Consider the following 22,590-nt stretch of genomic DNA (forward strand, 5'->3'; position numbering starts at 1 on the left):
TTGTAGCTGAAATATACCTTTATCTTATAGTACAATATTTATAATATGTAACGTTTCATTGCGCAGTAGTTAAAAGAACGAGCTAAAATACGTACTGACTTCCGGGTGGTGATCCACCTTAATTGAATCTGATAAGACGCGTTCTGTCTAAACAAATTCAATTGTGTAGTTAATCAAAATAAATTTCATTCTGTTTGATGTTTTGCTATTATAAAAGCTTTAAATATTTTTATTTTTGTTTAATTTTTTATAATTATTATTATCAGCATTAAATTGTTTAAAGTTGAGTTATTATATAAATAACAAATTATATAATATACTCTTTGAATTTATCGAAGTACTTTGTTCCAATTACTTCGATAGGGATCGTCTACTAGATTTTAGAATAGTTCTGCTTGAATTATCTTTTGTTAGGAAATTAGTAATTGGAAATACTCCTTGACGCATCTTTTCAATAAGCGCACTGCAATACCGTATCTTCAAAGTCGGATTATTTATCTTATTTTATTTATTTTTAATAGTAACCGTCAGTTTTGAGTAACAGCTTCAAGGAGTGCTACAGTTGTCAATCTTGTAAAAGAAGAAATAGCTACTTGGCAGACTTCTACAGTATTCCTGGTACATCATTATGAGTTTTCTGCCAGATGACGTGGCACAAACTGAGACACTTCCATTCACAAAGGTCTTCAGCTATTTCTTAACCTTCGTGTTAGAATTCTTTCATGTCTGTCTATCAAATGTAGCATCTTTCTCCGCCTCTCAGTTGGTCCTTCCACCGTCCTTGCTGTCACATCTCTGTTGATACAGATTTTTCAACTAATGTCTCAACCAGGTTTTCTTCTTCTTTTTAATTACAAATGATGTTTTTTCTTTTGCCCCTTATATTTCTAATACCTTCTAATTCATTTTTCGTTTCATCCAGTCTAATTCTCTCCAGCTTTCCCACACGTGGATTACAAAAATTTCCAGTCACTTCCATTATTTCTTTGACTTACTTATCCCGTTAGCTTCTCAATTCAATATTATCTTCCAACCCTACTTTATAGTTTCCTACCAAGTCTGGAATATTTCAGTTTCTCTTTAAGATTTTTCTAACTTGCCTGTTTGTAGCATAGTATATATGATCAACGCCCCAGCCTAAACATTTGGTTTTGCTTGTCTTTCTCTCTGGCATTCGACGTGTGCCGCATCGACCTTTCTGCATCAATGTGTGGTGCACTGACCTTTCTGTATTTCACACGTTTCCATGATTGAAGAATGGAAGATGATCCTCTCTGGCTTGCTAGCCGTTAGTCTGGGGAGACAATTCCCCAGATCAATACACTTGTGAAATCCGATAGTTGATTGGCTGTTCGCGATGCTGGTAGGAAGTTAAACATTTTAATAGGCTCATATTATCAAATCTTTCTCGAAGATCTAGCAGTAGGCGTTTGTCGGCGAAATTCATGGCGAGGATTATCATACAGAACCATAAGGATAATTGTGATATGAACAGAAGGAAACTGGAGAAAATAGCCACTAATAATTAGTGCCTTCTTGTTAGCATCATCACATGACTCATGGATATTCGAGTACGACGCCGAAACCAGGATAAAGCTCCAATGGAAGTCATCTTGATTTCGAAGACCCAGAAACGGCCAAACATGTTCGATCCCAGATAAAAGTGCTACTGATTATACTTTCTGGCACGTTCGAAATCGTACATAACTATTTATTTCACGGAGCCAAATAGGCAATAAAACAGCGGGCTATATAGCTACAATGCAACGGATACGCCGCCAGTTTCTTTAGTCGTAACCGCATAAGTGGGCTACTGAACAGTGGCGTTTGCATCACAACAATGTTTGGCATCACACTTCGCTATGATGTCTGACTTCTTGGCTACAATCAACGTCCTCGTACTTCCCTCTATTTGCATCAACTGTGACGTTTTCTTATTTCCCCCCTCTGAAATCCAGTTTAAAATGGAAAGGATTTGGTACTAAACAGAATAACATGACGTGGGGACTCTGGCGCATTCTACAAGTGTTTTAGGACAAACGTTTCAGCATTCCAGGGTTCCAGAACAAGCGTTTAAGCGACATGTAAATACAGCAGAAAAGTACTTCGCACTGAACGAATAGCCCAGTTCATCCCTGTGTTTTTGTAGCATCAGTACATGAATTAAATGAGCATCCCTTGTATAAAATATGAAGTATGTTTAGTACAAGTGGTCCAGAAGCACGTAAAAAACACAAAATTTACAGAAGAAATGAATGATGCAAGTACTTAGACTAACATAACGTAACCAAATCTAACCTAACCTAACATAAACTAACCTAAGCTAATCTGAACTAACCTAAACTTACCTAATATTATAGAAATAAGCGAAATTCTATCATTTTTTTGGGAAATTATGCGGGACACCTACACTAATTTAACATGCACTAACCTAACCTAAACTATACTAAACTAACCTAAGCTAGTCTAAATTAACACAACCTACTTTAAACTAACCGAATGTGAACAGAAATTGCCAAAATTGTAAAATTTTTGAGAGAAAAGAGTTGGACCCCTTCTGCTAAACATAGGCCTAAAATATTTCCATCTATACATACATCATGCTATTATGTGGTAAATTTGCTACTTTATTTTGTATTATACATTATGGCCAGTGTTAATACTGTATGCTATATTCCCCTTAGTTCTGATCGGGCGTAAAGAAACCAACATGTAACTAAGAGAAACACATACACCCACACTCGCACACACCGATTTGCTCCTAATTTTATTGACACACTGTTATGCAAAATAGCTCGTAAGTACAGTTTTAGTATAAAACAACCATATGAAAATAGAGCATTGCAATGGAAGACAGTAATAACAAGATATCAATTACGTAATTACGCAATTAAAAAGATTTGCTGCCAATATTCTGCCTCGCCTTGTCTAAATGGCCCAGTCTCCTCAAAAAGTATTGTATCTTTGGGACCTCCCTCTGAAAGTATTAGAGTGATGTATCACTAACCAACCAGGTGTTTGAACAGCGGAGGAATAAAAATACATTTGTTTATTTTACTTTCCTGGTAAAAGAAAACAGAGGAATGCTTCGCTTCCGCTCAAGTACTTGGTTCTACAAAATAATTGCGCAACACTAATTCGCCAAAAGTAAACACAAGATGTCAGAATAGACGACATAGAAGTTAGGACCAAACTGAAAACAATATAATACGGTAATTCTCAACGTAGCACTTAAATAAAGATAAAATAAATTTTTGAACCTTAAATTTTCTAAATATATACTATTTAATTTATGGTGTAGTTAAATTTTGTATGCTACAATTCACATTTACAGATATTCACAGATACTTTCCAAGGTTATGACAGTTCCAGGTTCTTATTTTCGTACAATTAGATATTCATTCGAGTTTTCTATTTTTAGAATAACAGTGGTACTCCGAAATATGAACAGGATTTATTCCAGAACTCTAAATCGGGATTGGAATTATCCATTCATAACTTAATTCTCAATTTACTTTTATAATAGATGCATGAAACAACGCTAAGATTTTAAGGTAATAGGGAACCAAATAGAATGTACTTATAAGTTAACAATGGAATTTCCAGATTCTATCAATAATACATTAAGTTATTATATGTAGAAATAATACAAAATAATAGCGACAATTATATAAGTTAGCTTTCATTTCAGCTTCCAATAGCGAATTGACTGCCAAAGCGTATGGATGACGGAAGTGCAAGGAAAAAGTACACAAACAACGTGCTGGCCGTTTCGATTTCAAAGCAGCGTTAGTATCCCAGGGCAATATTCTACTCGAATTTTTCGTACGCATTCCAATTTGTTTCAGTTCTGTGCGTTCAGACTCCAAAGTACCATTCTGATACCTATTAATCTGTGACACTTCTAACAGAGGAAAAGTAACATAAAATATATGTAGGTAATCTTTAAGCTGTGGTTAAAGCTAAAGTTAGCCCCACTCAAATTATTCATTAACAGGGCCCGGATCTTGTTGACCTAAAAATTTTTAAAAAGTGATGTATAAAATTACACTAAAATTCCTGTAAAATAAACCCTAAAAATCACAAAAATTGACCTTAAAACTTACGTTTTCTCAAACTTTTATTTCATTGAACATTGACATTTTTTTAATATCCATTGGATTTTTAATTAACATTTCTCACTCACATTCAAAAAGTTTTGTTTCTGTTAGTTGCAGTCCATTGATCATTTATGTCCATTGATCAGTCCATTGTACGGCATTGTAAGTATTGAAAGCGTCAGTTCACTTCCGAGTTGAAACTAGGAAGCACTCTTAAACAATAAAACTTAGCAAGTTTAGACTACATGAAAATAATAGATAAAAAACCTGTTTAAAACCCTTGTACGCCTTCTAATGCATTTTTAGTTATTCACGTTATCACATTCTTTGTGGTCAATAACCCTAAACTATCTGTTTGGCCACCTACCAACCCCCACCTTTCGTTAACCAGCTACAGTTTAGTTTTCATTAGCTTGTTAAGAATGCAGTTTTTCCAATCCAATAGTCAGGAAGTAAGAAAAGAGATTAATCAACTTCGTCTTTTCCACATCCGTAAATCATGTTCATTAAAAGATTTCCTTATGTAGGAAAAAAGAATAAAAAGACCATAAGTGACCTAAAAGTTATTTCAAAACAGCAAAAAGTGACCGAAAGTTGACCCTAAAAAACTATATTTTTAGAACCTAGAGTTGGTGGATAACGTTTTTATTTGAACTTGCCTTGTCATATGCGTAACAGGAAAAAGTTGACTTGTCAACAAGATCCGGGCCCTGTTCATTAATAACTCCTAAACTACCATAACACTAACGTTAGTGCGTAGTATGTTTTGGAGCAGTATCGGTGCACTAACCTTCAGTCATTCTCGTATATTTGTGGAAATTTAATGTAAAATTCGATAAGTTCAAATTCAGTCATTCCCGAGTTAATCATTAATCATTCCTAAACTATGATAGCAGTAGCGTTAATGCTTTGTGTTTTATAAAGCACCAACAATGCACTAATTTTTAGCGTTCGTTCTACATTTGTTGGACAATTATTGTAAAATTCGACGAATTTAAATTTAACCTCGAGTGAGTTATTCACATATAATTCCTAAACTATCATAGCACTAACTTAGTGCTTGATGTTTCGGGAAGCACTATTGACGCATTAAACCCTGACGTTTATCCTACCTTTGTAGGGTAATCATTGTAAATTTTGATAAATTTAAATTTAGTTCCAATCGAGTTATTCTCTAATAACTTCTAAATTATTATAGCACTAACTTCAGTGTATAGTGCACTATCGTAGCACTAATCATGTGAAAATATTTAGTAGCATTTGAGATGTGGATGGGGCTACCTTTACACACATGGAATATTTCATTTTGTAAAATTTCTGCAAAACTTAAAAGCACTAATGGCCACATATAGTGTAGTGATTACTACTTTGTTACTGAGATTTATTGCAGAACTTCCTACATAAGACTTTCAAGAGAATAGACGCTAGAAGATAAAACTTAGTGGGTGCTAACAACACAATAGCCCGAGGAAAATAAGTAGTTGCGCCTGCGCATTCGACAGAAAGAAGACGAAAACACCGATGCTTGCAGTCGACCTGGATGCCCAAGGAACATGGCATACGACGAGAGGAAATACAAAAAATGTGCATCTGAGTGACACGCATGCGTAGGTTCCGCTTGTTAAAACAAGGAAATAATTGTGATAATTCTAAAAGCAAACAACATATATATATTGCGTTTAATATATAATGAAATACGTACTTTCTCTTAACAGGGGATGCCGGGCATACCGGCGTTCCCTTACGCTACGCCGCTGGCTTGCAGTACTAACCAGTACTAACGTAGTACTAACTATTGTATAGTTTTAATTTAATTATTAGTAAGTGGCGATTTTCACTTGATAGCCTGTACTATTTTTGACAAAATTGGTTTGTTTAATCCTGTACGCGATGCCATCTCTACGATTTTTTTTCGATTTTTTGAAGTTACAGGGTTTTAGCCGGAAACAACTCCATTTTCAAAACAAGTCGCCCCAATTGTGATATGAAGTTTTGGAGAAAACCGAGAAAAATGACTTATTATGACATTAAATACCCCCATTCGCTACCAATATGGTGCAGGTAATGCGTTTTATTCTGCTACAATAAAATATTTACAGGATCAAGCAAATGAAAATGTTGTAATATTAGTATGTCAGTATTACACCCGTCTGTTTGTCTGTTATTCGAGACGATAACTCTTGAATGGACTAAATATTTTAATTCGTTCTTTTGTCGCAAATAGACAGCTAGGGTGGTTATGTAGAGTGAGTTCGTTAATGGAGACAAATCATTAAAGTCTTTTAACAGTAGTGATGATTTAAGGGCCATCCATTATTTCACACGATAACTCTTTGAACAAAAACGAAAATTTGAATGGTGTGTTTTTTTTTTTTTCGCAAATTTGGTAGCTTGAGCGATTACCACGGCCGAGCTTGTAAATGAAGTGAATCCGTAAACACCTTAACGGGTAACGATCAGTGCCACATTTAGGTTTAGTGGGGCTTTAAACTATTGAAGATAATGGGACCCTTTGTGTGTCTAGATGAACGTATACACTCTATACACAGAAATGACGAAACTAGTGATGTTTCAAGAAACAGGCTAGCAGAAGGGGTCCTATTACTTACATCATAGGAGACTACACAACACGAAGCACTATTGCTATATGTAGATTTTAATTTATTTATTGTTTTTCTTAATTTTTATATATATATATATATATATATATATATATATATATATATATATATATATATATATATATATATATATATATATTTATATATATATATATATATATTCATTTTAAGGGCCTCTAATCCAAGAGAGTGAGGCCCTAAGCTATAGCTTGTTTATCTTATACGTAAATCCGGCACTTGTAACGATAGCTTTAAATATTTCATTTTCTATTTTGAAAATATATGATAGTAGTTACACATCGCACCGTTAGATGGCAGCATACATCATCCAACGGTTGACATCTACCGGACAAAGTTGAAGCTACTAGCGCTTGATACTTTTCACTATCCACGAGAGTTTATTTCATGTCATGTTAGTGCAGTGATGCCAACCCGTGGGAAAAATCACATTTCGTGGGAATTTTGGGCCTTAATTTTCAAGAATAGGATAAAGAGATATTTTTTAATGAAGTTGGCCACATATATAGGATTTTCCCCTCGCCTACAACACATTTCTGAAATTATGGAAACATTAATGCGATTGTTTCTTGTATTGTCCTATTTTCACAACAGTTTTGGCTAGCTGTTGCAACCATATGCTGTCGCAATTCGCCGCCAGGAGAACACATCCAAAGGTAATGCATTTGTTTAGGAGCTGAAAACTCAATTACAGAGATCGGGGATGATAGGTCAAGGGAGGTGATGTTATGTTCAAGCGCATCTATTTCTCATGTTACACAAACGAGCGCGTCCTCGAAGTCCTGACTGCTCAATTTTTGTTTATTCTGTTATTACTATGGAAGAATTGGAACTTTTTGGAACATTTAGACTTAGATTAAGAAAGATGAGTGTTATATTTGGAGTTTTTAAATGCAAATTTCTTAATTAGTGCAATATGGGAATTTTTGGTACAAAATGGGAACTTTTGCCTTACGAGATGGGATTTTGAAATATTTTAGGTTGGCATCACTGTGTTAGTCTCTTTGGAGGCTCCTTCTTCATGAGATACTATCCAACTTCTCTCACCGTTTGGAAATTTACTTTCTGAATTGGCCTCATATATATATATATATATATATATATATATATATATATATATAATTATTATTATTATTATTAATTAGTCTTTATTATTTATACTTACAGTTGAAATCCTGAGACAAAAGCTCCTGGAGGTACTTTAATATTAAATACTTCTTGCACCGAGTTGTTATGTGGATTTTCAACTACGGTGCTGACAAAGGTATATGCATAGCGTACGTAGATATCCGTTATTGCTGTCCATGACTTAACGATTGGCTAGAAAAGAGAAGAAATGAATAGTAATTCTACTCATCTACTGAGATTAACACATTTTTAAAAGAAATAAATGAAAGTATATTAAAAAAAAAGATCCATAGCGTGTTTCATATTTACTTAACTGATATAACATTTTAAAATTATATATGATATAATAGTATTAAAAAGTAAAATAGGACTTAGCTGACCATCACCTGTTACTTCTCAACCTAAATAAGCTCCAGTGGCGGCTCTTGAGGAAAGTTTTAATGTAATGTGATTTCCCTAAAAAAACACTTCTGGTCAACTCGTCGTTTGCTTTAGGAATACTCTTTCTCCATAGCACATGAGAATTAACAGTTACAAATGGTGCTGGGTGACGTGTTCCAAAAGTGGGGGGAAGGTTTGGAGAACTCATTTCAGTGCTACCCTGATTCTGCACGTACATAATGCACATCGTTGTCGAAGGCCTGCTATTGATGTTGCAGCGTGCGTTATACTGTATATTTACTGAAATTACGTTTTATAATGAGTGTGGTTTACGGTAGACCTAGTCATTGTTTCTGATGTTAGAAAGGGGTTTCCGCTCCCTAAAGTTTCCTTGGAACATATTGTGGTATTAAAGTCCTGATTCATGTCTTGTTTGATGATATCTGACAAACCTAAATTGCCCACCACTGCGAGGATCATTTGAAATTTACGTTGGTATTTGGAGGTAACTTCCGGTCACGCATTCCAATTAACATGGATGGATTAACATGGATGGATTAACATATTCTATTCAAGATCAGTCCTCGCTTCTGAATCTTAAAGCTGAATTTAAGTTCAAGTCAGTTGGTACCTTAGGACTTGTCCAAATTCGATGAAAGGTAGGCTAACCTTCACGAAGTTTTTCAGGTGATCTACGTAGACAACCTTTCACGCCAACTTAAATGTAAATAAACTTAAAGGAATTATAAAAAATGTGATCATTACCCATATGAAATAATTTTAGCATGGTACATAAGTGTTGGCAAGTTGTTAGCAAGATCTTACTCATAAAGTAAGGCTGAAAATGCTGTGTCAGTGGCATATCATGTTGAAATTGAACACTTACCGACCTGAATTCACTCATGGGTTGCGTTACCACTTGTGATGATTTCAGGTTTCCCCCTGAGAAATGTTCAATACACAAGGGATGGGGTGATAATACAAAAATACTGTAATACACGTTGAGCTAGATCAAAGATATGTCCCGACAGAAGAAATTCGAACCTCTGCGAGGAATTTTTCCACTGAGCCAAAGCCTGAAATCATCACCGGTTACCACTGATTACGGCATAGATACACAAATATTATGGTTGCTTCAGAAAAATGGTTTTGCTGTTGCTCAATTTATGCTATTCATTAGAGATGTTTAATAGGATCTATAACCAGTGTATAGCATCATGAATTAACGGCACCTTTATATTGACTACTAAAACAGAATGCCGCATTTAAGTTCCCTGAAGAGGTATTTGAAATCGTTGGCAAATGAAGAAAACTAGCAAGATAAGCACGTTAAGATAATCTTTATTTATTTTTATATCGGAGGAAATAAAATTATAATTTTTATTCTGTTTACTGTTACATATTTAGAAGATGGGAACTATGAGCTTTGTGGCCTGGATCATCAGGAAAATCAAGTAGAAGTTACAAGAAGAAGAAATGTATTAAATTAAATAATATATGTGTTTATAAGAAAGAAAAAAAAACAAAGTTGAGCCTCAGGAAAAGTCGGAAAATTAAACGTAGTGTAAGAGAATATTGAAGATATTTGGTTATTTTATCATATACCTAAGAAATAATAATTTACATTCGTTCCTGAGCAAGAAAGTTCCAACAGATAATGTTGCACTTTTTGTGTAAATTAAGTTATTCTTTCTAATAAGGTGGAAAATATAAAGACTATATGGCGGAAAATATAATATAATGGCTACGAGCTAAAACGTAAGTGCTCGGGGAGCTGATTGTCTTCCGGAAAGTTCCTGTTCCACCTAAAGATATAATCAAAATAATGATGAAATTCAACTGAAAGAAATTTTAGCATAAAAACTCTTAATTTTTGGTATTTATAAATATGAACTACAGACTGCAATTTCACAGATTATTTTGGTACCAGATTTCGTTAATAACAACAACCATACAATGAATATGCGTATTTTCAAATTACCAGTCAATCTAAGAATAATTACATTGGTTTGATACTTCAATAATAATATCGTTATCTTGTATCGTATTTCATGTAGAGCTATGCTACAAAATATTTTTTTTTAATCAGGAAAATGTCGTAATAATGTGTTTATGAAGGATCTAATTCCGAGTACTAAAAGGTTGATTTAGATTTCCTGAGAAGGATAAGCAGTTTAATAATTAATGTATGAGAAACAAAATTGTTATAAGAAGCTACGTAATGAAAGATAGTAAAAGTAAAATAAAACAGTAAAGAAGAAAATAAATTAATAATAATAAAGTGTAAACAATCTTATTTAAATATATGGAATTACAATTAATCAAACCATTTTTCAATATAGGGATAAAATTCTAACAATATACTCACTGACATCACATCGTTGCTTTCGATAGGTCTGCTACGTTTCCTACATCTATGACCCTGAAAGAAATAAAATGATATTAATAATAACTAAAAATGCATGCAAAACAGAATAAATTTAAAGAACCAGAAAACAGCTAGCTTTACAACGTACTGGATATTTTGAAAGGAAATCCCTAAAGCAATTGCTTAAACAGCTAGTTGGAAATACAGCACAATATATACAATTTGATCTTAACAAACTTATCTAGAAAATTAAATATTTACTTTTCTAATATACTTAACCCGCGAATCCGAAGGAACACTTATTTTTTGAGACAACTTGAACACTTATCTTCTGGAAATATACAGGTAGAATACTTAAATGAAATTCTCTAGCACTGACTACATCTTCCGAAATCTAACCTAACCCAATAATATTTCTATTTTGAATAGTTATATACTAAAACTTACCTGAGGTTAGCAAATAAAATTTTCATCCGTGATTAAATTTGTATATAGCGACATTCATTTATGAAGATAGGCCTATGAAAGTTCACTCGAAGGTGTAAGTGTTATTGTAGTAATATTTGTGAAAATAATTTTTGTTTGCATGTGTTTAAGTGTAAAGTAATGTATCATTTCACGATAAAATTAATGTGTTACATTCCACTTTTATCAGTATTAAATTAACGATTTAACTACCAACCCGCACTTCCAATCGCCAATTGTTAGGTATTACAATTGACTTAGTTCTCATTTTACGCTTGTATAACAACTACGGTCTACAGCTATATAACCGACCATAGTTATATAACCGACCGAGTTGAAAGTAGTGGTTGTTACTGTGTTGCTACACATCGTTGTACTTTACTTACAATAAGTATTATCTACATATCTTCCACGCTTCTCCTTTCCTTATCCTTTGAGTCAGACGAGTCTTTAACTCAGTCCGACATCTTTAACACTCGTACGTTCTTTTGTACCTTATTCATTCGTCAATTAAGATCTTCCAACAGTTTCCTCAATTTTACAGTATTGGTATTTAATTTTTCTGTGGAGTTATTCTGTGGCACATTGACGGCTTAGATGTTCGTGTGCAGGTTATTTCTTCAAAATTTCATCGGGTGTTCGTTCCACTCTCTCGATGCGTTTCTCATTAGATTCTTTTTATTCTTTATTTCCTGAAATTATTTCTTTACCATTTCAAAATAATTCGTATTTTCTTTCTGGAGACTTTTATTAAAATCGTCGACGTTATTTTTCTTGTCTAAGAGCAATACGTTTCTCTTCTTTTACACTTTCCTTTTCTTTCTTCTTTTTTGTCTTTTTATCTTATATCTAGATTAGGTTTAGATGAATGTTCAGTGTTATTTCTACGCTTTCTCTTTCTTCCTTCAATTTTTGTTACAGATCCCTTTCGTACCTTCAGTTTCTCTTTTTCCTGGGTCACATTCGATTTCCTATCTACTACAGGAATTTCTTCTTCAATCCACAACTTTCAGAATTCTCTACTTCCTTCTTACAAGATTCGTAAATCTATTCGCCTTCTGGTCTACTTAGGAATTCGAATTTTGTTTTGTCCATATTGAAACATTTGAAATGATACCAGTGATTACAGTTGTCGCACACTTTAACCTTATCACCGCTCTTATCAATAACATTTGCATCGTGCTTGTCGCACAATAGTAAATTGCAACTCATGTAAATTCACATTCACTGCAAGGTTCTGTTCAACACAGTGCGCCATTTATTTATTTATATTTTAGATTTTGGGAAGCTTCTTTCCATATTTATTTCGTTTCGTTTCATCTCACTATCGTAAACAGAATAAAATAGTAAATTTAATTTTAATAATGACTTTATTATAATATCGACAATTTCCACTCTCATACAACATTAGTCTGCCTTATCACGCATAGTGAAATTGTGGATAGATTTTATCCCATTTTATAAATTGTGAATTTGGCAAAGAAGATCTGAATGTTATATTATTTGGATTTTCATTGCATAATAATTCTGAAGAGAAACTTAAGTAGCACGGAAACTCTTTAGAATACTATTTTAATTGGTATATAAAGTCATTCTAATCAACATCTTCGCCATCCTGGCTGGGTCGCCAAAAGAAAATATATTCCTGTAATGCTCCACATTACGAAACTTATCTTCTTAAAACACCCGTTGATCTGTATGCCATAAAATTTTACTTAATTCTTCCCAAATTGATTTTAATGCAGTAAAACAACAAATAAGATTAGATTTTTGACATCAACAGCGTACAACAACGTTGAAATTCATTTGTGCAGTTCTCCATCTCTTAGATATCTCAAAAGCACGAAGAACTGAACCAGTGACCAGTCAAAATCCCCCATCTCGACTTTCGGACTCGAGGAGAAACTTAGGTTAGGTCGATCCCTAACAAAACATGCAAGAGTACACGAAACAAAATATTTATAATGCCATGTAGGAATTTTTAGTAGACACATGGCATAATTAATTTACTAATAAAGTCATTATTTTAGAACTGATAGAATTGGCATATAGCACACTAATTCTATTGTAAAATGATATGCCATTTTATATTTAAACACATGCAAACTATAGTTATTTTCACGAATGTTACTACAATAACACTTACGCCATCGAATGAACTTTCATATCTCAATAAATGAATGTCACTACATATAAATACGATCATGGATACAATTTATATTTGCTAACCTCAGGTAAGTATTAATATATAACATTTCAAAATAGAAAGTATATTATTAGGTTAGGTTAGTTTTCTGAAGATGTAGTCAGTTCCAGAATATTTCAGATAAGTATTCTAGATTTCCAGAAGATACGTGTTAAAGTTGTCTCCAAAAAATAAGTGTTCCTACGAATTCACAGGTAAGTATATTAGAAAAGTAAATATTAAATTTTCTAGGTAAGTTCGTTAGGATTAAATTGCGTATATTGTGTAGTATTACCAATTAGCTGTTTATAAAATTCCTGTAGGTTTTGTCTTTTTAAATATCCAGTATGTTGTAAACTAGCTCTGTACTGGTTCTAAAAATTTATTCTACTTTGCATGAATTTTTAGTTATAAATAATATTGTTTTATTTCTTTCAGTTTCACAAAGTACTAGATATCGCAGACTTATCGACAGTAACGAAGCAATCCCAGTAAGTATCTTGTTAAAACCTTATCCCTATATTGAAAAATGGTTTAATTAATTTTAATTATATATATATTTATATAAGATGGTTTCCCCTTCATTGATATTAATTTATTTTCTTTTTTATTCTTTTATTTTACTTTTACTATCTTTTCATTATATAGCTTCTTATAATAATTTTGTTTCACATAACTTTAATTATTGAACGACTTATCCTATTCAGGGAATCGAAATCAAACTTTTATACCAGAAATTACAAACTTCACATACACGTCATAATAATATCTACCTGATGATGAATTTCTATTTTGCAGCTTCGCTCTACGTGAAATACGATACAAGATAACGATATTATTATTGAAACACCAAAGCAGATTTCATTATTCTTAGCTTGGCTAGCTCCTGGTAAGTTGAAAATACACAGATTAATTATGTGGTTGTAGTGTTAACGAAATCAGCTACCAAAATAATCTGTGAAATTGCAGTATGTAATTCATACTAATAAATACCAAAAATTTTGAGTTCTTTTGTCGAAAGCTCTTATACTTGGATCTTATCATTATTTTAATCATATCTTAAGGTGGAACAGGAAGCTACGGGAAGAAGATTAGCTCCCCGACCACTTACGTTTTAACTCGTAGCCATGGTTATTATATTTTCTGCCTTATAACACACAATAACTAAATTTACACATAAACTACATTACCTGTTGGAGCTTTCATTCTGAGACACGAATATAAATTATTATTTCCCAGGTATTGATAAATCAACCATAATTTTTCAAAATTATCTTAGCTTGTGTTTACCTTTTATCCTTTTCCTGACATTCAATTTTATTCTTTCTTTAAAACACAGATAACACTAAATTTAATATATTTTCTTCCTCTTTTAATTTCTATTGGTGTATTCGGATGATCGAAGCCACGTAGCTCATTGCCTACATCTTCTAAATATGTAACACTAAACACAATTAAAATGCCAAACGGAACGTTTCTTTCTAGAAATGAAAAGGAACAAAATTTGACTTAAAAGACCAAGTTTATAATATACATAATGCTACAACGATAACGTTGCAATTTATTTGTAATTAATTTATAATTTATTTGTAAATGTGCTTAAAATATACCTGTACCAGCTATTATGAATATGGATCAGAGGCGAACTGTGTGAGCAGTTATTTGTAATTCCGTTATTTGTAATTGAAAGAAATATGTGTTAATCTTATTTTTGATTGTCATTTTTTACCGTTGCTATGGTGATGTGTAGTGTAATAAGTTGTAATATCCGACATGTTGTGTAAGGAATCAGTTAACGAATAGAATTATTCGTAAGTTTTAATAATCAAATACTATAAAAGCAAATAATTATATTGTCTTATTACATATTGAACCAGGTAGTTTAATGGTGTTACGTGAACCTATTCTAGTTAATATATTTGTGTGTTAAAAGTAAATAAACTGTATATATGGAAACGTAACACTTCTATATGCAATGGAATAATTTATTGTTACTTAAATAATGGTGCTTTTCAACCGCGGGACACTGTGTATGTCTTGAAGTTAAGTAAAGACTGGATATTGAAAATTTGTAATAAGACGTATGAATCTTCAGTTTACATATTTACGCAGTGGTCGAAAAATCGAACGTAAAGTAAATATGGCAAGTGAACAAAACAATGATCAAGTACTGTCAGACAATACTCAAGAATCCATGTCTCAATCTGTGGATAATAATCAAGTTTTGCAAATGTTTAAGCAATTAACACAACAAATCAATGATCTTAAGCAAGACCAAACACAGAAGTTTGAACATTTTAAGCAAAGTCAATCGCAACAAATCAATGATCTTAAGCACGATCAAACTCAACAAATTAGCGATCTCAAGGAAGATCTTAAAAATAGGTTAAATCAGCAAACTTTAGACTTTGAAGAGAAGTTTGAACAGTTACAACATTGTCATGAAAATAAACTGAAAGCTATTAAACAAGAATTTGTGCGCATGAATCAGAGTATTGTGACTAAATTTGAAAAATATGAAGAAAAATGGAAGAAGTTGAACATAAGATCGGTGAATTTCAAGATTCCATAAATGCATTAGAATCTATGGTATGCGTACATGAAACTCACATCAAGCGACTACAAGAAGAAGTCAACATTATCAAAGAGAAATGTGTTCCTGAAAGTACGTCCCAAGAAAATGGACCTAGTCATATAATACACCCGGTGTCTACTAATCGTCATCCTAATCGCCAGCGTCGCCAAGTGTTGGAAAACAACAACTCTACCAGTGGTGAAGAGGATAGCACTGATTTTGAGAGAAGAGTGAGACCGCCATCTGGACGTAATTTCAATAGGCAGGCGAAAACAGTCACAGGTAAATTTATAAAATTCAGTGAGGTTAAGTCCCTTACTAAATTTAGTGGAGTACCTGAAGATATTCCTGCAAGATCATTTCTCGAAACATTCGAAGATGAATGTGAACTTATTGGTGTAGATAAGTCACAATATTTAAAATTACTGCCTCACGTGTTGTTACCGCCTTGTTCAACTTGGTTCAAATCTATTAGGGGTAATTTAAGTACTTATTCTGACTTTAAAAATGCTCTCTTGTCGAACTATGAGAATGATTTTATGATTGCAAATAGAGATTCCGTTTTAAGAACGAAAAATTATTCTCCAAAACTTCATGGTAGCATTACTGAATTTGTAGTTTCTACTTATAATGAATTAAGATCCTTAAACCCAACTTATCCCGAATCACGTATAATAGCTTCTATTAGGATTTTGCTTCCTTTTAGATTACAGCAACTGTTGATGTCAGCACAATGTATTAATTTCAACCATCTGATCATGCTAATTCAAAATTACGAAAGCCAATCTGTAATGCATAATAGTAACAATAGAATTCAAGATAGAGGGCAGAACATTTCTCGACGTAATCCAATTCAGTATGCAGCAGTTCGTAATATCAGTGTACAACCTGATAATAATGTTAATGTACGTAGTTTCAATAAAAAGAAAAATGGTTGTAATAGTACCGGTAATCAGACTCAATCTAATTACAGAAATCAAGCTGGAAACCTTAGAAATTTGAGAAATGGCAACCGGAATTTCAACAGAAATAATAATTATTTTAGATTTTCGCTTAATCGCTTTGCAGATGGCAGGAGGTTTGTAAGCAGAAATCCAAATAATGTAACTATGCCTATTCGGCAAGGTAGTAGTACTACAGATTGCGGGATACAATGTGATTTTAAAGAAAGATGTAAGACAACAAAATTTAAACTAGGATATGCTGATATGGGAGGGGTTGAAACCATATCAGGATCGTGTACTTCTCATCAACTTTCAGATTATGAAACTGATTTAAAGTTTTTTGATACAAATGTCTCTTACCAATACATACCCGTGGCCAATTGCTCATGGAGATTTGACGATGATGGGAATTAAACCCAGATATTATTGATAAAGATTTTGTCTTTTTAAAATCATTCTGTACAGCGAGAATTAATACAATAATTAATGATGTTGGCATTCCTGCTTTAATAGATACAGGAGCTACAGTGTCACTGTTATCTTATACTTTTTGGCGAGAAATCACTAAAGATTATTCAAATCCCAGATTACAGAAAATAGATAACTTGTTCCTGGTGGATTATACGGGAAAACATAAAAAGAAAGTATTGGGCAAAACACAGAGATTTAAAGTGCGGAATCAGAAGATTGAGGAACAGCAATTAGGAAAGGTTCAAATTCTGCCAAAGGATTTAGTTCTGCCAAAGGCTGCATTAAAGAGAATATATAAATTTTGTGAATTGTATGCCGGTCCTTATCTATGTACCAAGCAAATTAATGCTAAAGTATTCGAACTTATGGATATAAAAACAGGCAAAATTTTAGGACTACGAAATATCGATGAAATCAAGTTATGGAAACCCACTGAAGGTACTAGAAAACGGTGGTTGGATTTAGTCCGAACTTTAGTTCCCTCAAAGATTATGACTCAAGATAATGTTGAGACTTTCTAACAATGAGAATTCCTTCCTCAAAAAAAAAAAGGAAGAATGTAGTATTTTGTTGATATATAATGTAATTCATTGAATGTGACTCTGTGTTATTTTGTCTTTAAGATTTCCATTTGGTTACTTCAATAATTCGAGAATTTATTATTATCAGATTTGCTGTAAATTTCTTTTTATAATGTTAATTAAGAATTTGTTAATTTATTTGGTCTAGGAATTAATTCGTGCGGTTGGTACGCACACATTGAAGCTGTAGTACAAACACAAAATACATAAATACCTTAAGAAAAATATTGTCCATCGCTAGCCACCACTTTCGCCCATCTGTCAGGCAATGTACGGATTCCGTGGCGAAAGAAGTCCTCATCCTTGGAAGCGATCCAGTCAGAGACTCATGTTTCGATATCTTCTGAAGAAGTAAACCCCTGTCCAATCAAATCGTTGTTCATGCAATCGAACAAGTAGTAGTCCGAAGGGGCAACGTCTGGTGAATACGGCGGGTGGGGTAAAACTTCCCATCCGACATTTTCTAAATAGGTTTTGACCGGTTTTGCGACATGTGGGCGAGCGTTATCATGTTGAACAATAAGTTTATCATGTCTGTTCTCCCATTCTGGTCGTGTTCTGGCCAGAGCTTGCTTCAAACGCATTAATTGTCGTCGATAACGTTCTGCATTCATAGTTTCACCCGGTTGCAGCAGCTCATAGTACACCACACCTTTCATATCCCACCATATGCACAGCATAACCTTTGCACAGTGAATATCTCGTTTTGGTTGTGATGGACCTGGTTCACCTGGTTTCACCCAGGCCTTTTTTCGTTTAGGGTTCTCGTAATGGATCCACTTCTCATCACCCGTAATAATTCGATGCAGAAACCCCTTTCTGCTCTGTCGTTGAAGCAGCAATTCGCAAATGGTTTTTCGTCTTTCAACGTCTCTGTCTTTCAATTCATGTGGAACCCAATGTGTCATCTTTTGAATCATTCCCATGGCTTTCAAGCGTTTGAAGACTGTTGTTTGATCAACGCCTAATGCTGCTGCAAGTTGTTCCTGCGTTTGACACGAATCCTGCTCGAGCAATGCTGTCAATTCTTCGTCTTGAAATTTTTTTGGCTGTCCAGCTCGCTCTTGGTCTGCCAAGCCGAAATCACCACTTCTAAACCGTGCAAACCACTTCTGACACGTTCGCTCAGCTAGAGCATGGTCACCATACACTTCCACCAAAATACGATGACTTTCAGTCGCACTTTTCTGCATGTTAAAGTAATGCAGCAGGACACCCCGCAAAAACACTTTATCAGGCACAAATTGCGCCATGTTCACTTAACTATAAACTGGTGTTGTTGACGCTTTAATCCACTGCCCTATACTACGAACGATACGCGATGACAGGGGTTTGCAACACATGTGTGGATACACGGAACTGTGGGACGCTCCGTTCGTTGCGCCATCTCTTGTCCACCCGCACGAATTAATTCCTAGACCAAATATATTTCTTGTCCAAAAAAAAGGAAAGAAAGAAAGAAAATATATTTCATTGCTTCTTGATTCTACTTATGCTAGTTATTATAAAGATCTTGATTTATACTTAGTGGTGCTCACAAAAGGTTACTTAGTACCCTGAAGAAAATTGTTATATAATTTTAAAATCTGAATAGCCATATTAATATTAATGTTAAATTGAACTTTTATTATATTGATATAATGTGAAAATATGGAAAATAAAATGTGTTGTTACAATGTAATATAATGTAAAATATTTATATTGATGTGATGTCAAATATTTAAGAGCTATTCGAAAAGTAAGTCAACTTTCATTTTATATCCAGGGTTCTTTCCTACGTAGTTATACTACTACGGAATTCCGCCTTCGAGCACCATTTACAACGATAACGTTGCAATTTATTTGTAATTAACTTATAATTTATTTGTAATTAACTTATAATTTATTTGTAAATGTGCTTAAAATATACCTGTACCAGCTATTATGAATATGGATCAGAGGCGAACTGTGTGAGCAGTTATTTGTAATTCAGTTATTTGTAATTGAAAGAAATATGTGTTAATCTTATTTTCGATTGTCATTTTACCGTTGCTATGGTGATGTGTAATGTAATAAGTTGTAATATCCGACATGTTGTGTAAGGAATCAGTTAACGAATAGAACTATTCGTAAGTTTTAATAATAAAATGATATAAAAGCAAATAATTATATTGACTTGTCTTATTACATATTGAACCAGGTAGTTTAATGGTGTTACATGAACCTATTCTAGTTAATATATTTGTGTGTTAAAAGTAAATAAACTGTATATATGAAAACGTAACACTTCTATATGCAATGGAATAATTTATTGTTCCTTAAAATGCAGGATATGAATTGAAAATATCGGGGCATTGCAACACCATATTACGCTTTTTCGCCAATTGTGGAATACATGTCTATGGAATCTATTCATTTAATTTCTTCTATTAAGTTGTCGTTATGTACTGCAATAGACACTAGTAGACTCATTGTCAGGGGCGTCATTTCAGACTTTGCTTCGAAGGGGAGGTGGAGGCAAGAGCACTTCCGACATAAGACTTTCACGTTTTGCACTAATATATAAGAAGACAATTGATTAAAGTATATGTTCCTCAAACCCTTCGGCGGCGGAAATTGTCCCCTCCTGCACCATCCAAATGACGCTCCTGCTCATTGTACTCCTTTCTATTAATGTTTTGGTGATCTGTCAAAAATTTGACGCGAGGCATTTAGCAAAACAAGCATACACTTTTCTCATTTTCAAATACTTCGTTAAGATTAACCTAAACGTTTCTTTGTGCTTTTGAAGCATGGTTGACATTTGCTACGTTTCTACATGTCATTAGCTCTCAACAGTGCACTAAATTTCTCTAGATTTTCTTCATTCCTTGACGTTCAAAGAACTTCTGACCTTGGATCATTCTCAACAGATTTGCGTCTTATTTGAAACTGTTTGACGATTGATAGAGCTGGGTTGTTATAATGCTGCATAATTTTACAATGTTCTTACCATCTGCAACGTATCGGTGAAAGATTTGTCCAGTTTACAACAAAATTGTATGGTAGCGTGATGCTCATCTTGCATACGACGATTTTACACTACATTCATTTGTCGGACATTTAACCAGATACAAACTGCACCAAACTGGTATAAACATGCACCAGTTACAGTTTACCCTTAACGCGATAGGATCGGTGAGTCACTCCAATTTTCGGAAAATATAGTAATTTTCTATTTAGCTATATTTTCCGTCAAATATCGTTATATAAGATCAAGCATTCTCTCGTTAAATCTTAACTACTGTTACCCATGATTCCAATAAATTGTTATTCCCAATAGTAAGTCGGATGTCTTACTCCCCTTCAGTTGTAGTACAAAATTGGGGAGCGGAAAGTGTGAGCACTGTTAGCATGGTTACGATGCCAACTTAAATTGCTGCTCAAGTGTATAGCTCTTGCAATTATGCAGCTCTGAGAGCGTCAAAAGCTTCTGGATACAATGTTGCCAGTGAATTCTGTCCATTACCAGAAGACAGTCGCTGGTGTGATTGTCATTTGTTCGTTGTCCATAAATTCAGCCATTTTAGAATATTTTGTGTTTTGTGAATGAATACAAGTATACAACGGATTTACTTAAATGTACGTCGCAAAATTTAACACTTTTTACACACATACAGCAGTCCAACACTCCTAAAAAATGTACCATCTAGTTTAATTACTTACGCACATATCCTGAGTGAAATTATGTTGTATAAGTGGGAAGCGACTATATGTAATCTTAACATTTATTTAGAGGTTTCTTGAAAGACACATATAACTTTGCGTTAGTAATATACCTGTAATACTTGTATTTTAGACAATCACATATTAATGTAGCTATATAGCTAATGTTCTAGCGTACCTCGAACTATAGGTTGCGACACACTAGTGAGTCCTGAGGAAATTTTTGGTGGGTCAGGGAACATTTGTATCAGACTAAACTTTTAAATTAAGGGTCTTCAGTACAGCGAAATTAAACTACCGCTAATTTTAGAGTTTTTCTGTAATATCTTCAAAACAAATAAGTATATTCGAAAAGCGGAAACGTAGTGAACTAGATATAACGATTTTGCACGTGATACTGTTATCACAACTCATCTATCTGCTTTCGATCTGCAACTGTAGATAGATTTAACATTTTTTGCGGGTTCTGTAAATAGCGGCATACCTAAAGCAGATGGGTGAATTGTGGTAAAGGTATCATATGCAAAATCATATTGCCTATTTACAAATAATTGTAACAAAATATTGTTTGAAAAACTACTTGAGTAACAATAGCGTTTGTTTATAAATACAAACGGAGATGAAGATGGCGGCCGGATAGATAAATACATGAATGTTAAACACTTATAATTTTCAAAATTTCACTTTTTAAACCAATTTTTCTTCTAGACTTTTTTGTATGATATAATCTTAAAGATACTTAAGCTATAATTTACTTTAAAAAATTTACAAATGTTTGGTGCCACTACCCCTCATTATTTCTTACAATTTTCTACTGTATACAATTTTACTTAGAATCCGCTATTCGTTCTTATGGTCGGACCATTTTGGTTACAGTCCATACCGTAACTTTTAAGTCGATTTCCAATATCGAAACCACTTTAGTAGTGAAGATTATAACAATAAACACCCGAAAGGGTAGAACAGAACAGTATTTTAAAAACGATTATTGGAATAAAGTTTTCCAAAAAACATGAATCAAAAGATTGCTATGTTGGCCAATAATTACTTTTTGGACCAGGGATCACAA

At 33.5% G+C, this 22,590-nt stretch overlaps 1 protein-coding gene across 1 annotated transcript in view; it reads right to left on the reverse strand.

The window, feature by feature from the left end:
* Nucleotides 1-22,590, reverse strand: part of LOC145692013 (inter-alpha-trypsin inhibitor heavy chain H4-like) — a 226,891-nt gene that overhangs the window by 119,435 nt on the left and 84,866 nt on the right. The window contains exon 2 of the mRNA XM_081767311.1: nucleotides 7,905-8,059. Within this exon, the coding sequence (XP_081623437.1) occupies nucleotides 7,905-8,059 (155 nt within the window). The remainder of the gene's footprint in view (nucleotides 1-7,904; nucleotides 8,060-22,590) is intronic.

Source organism: Thermobia domestica, chromosome 8 (genome assembly GCF_964235325.1).
Source record: "Thermobia domestica chromosome 8, izTheDome1.hap1.1, whole genome shotgun sequence".
Lineage (NCBI taxonomy): Eukaryota > Metazoa > Arthropoda > Insecta > Zygentoma > Lepismatidae > Thermobia > Thermobia domestica.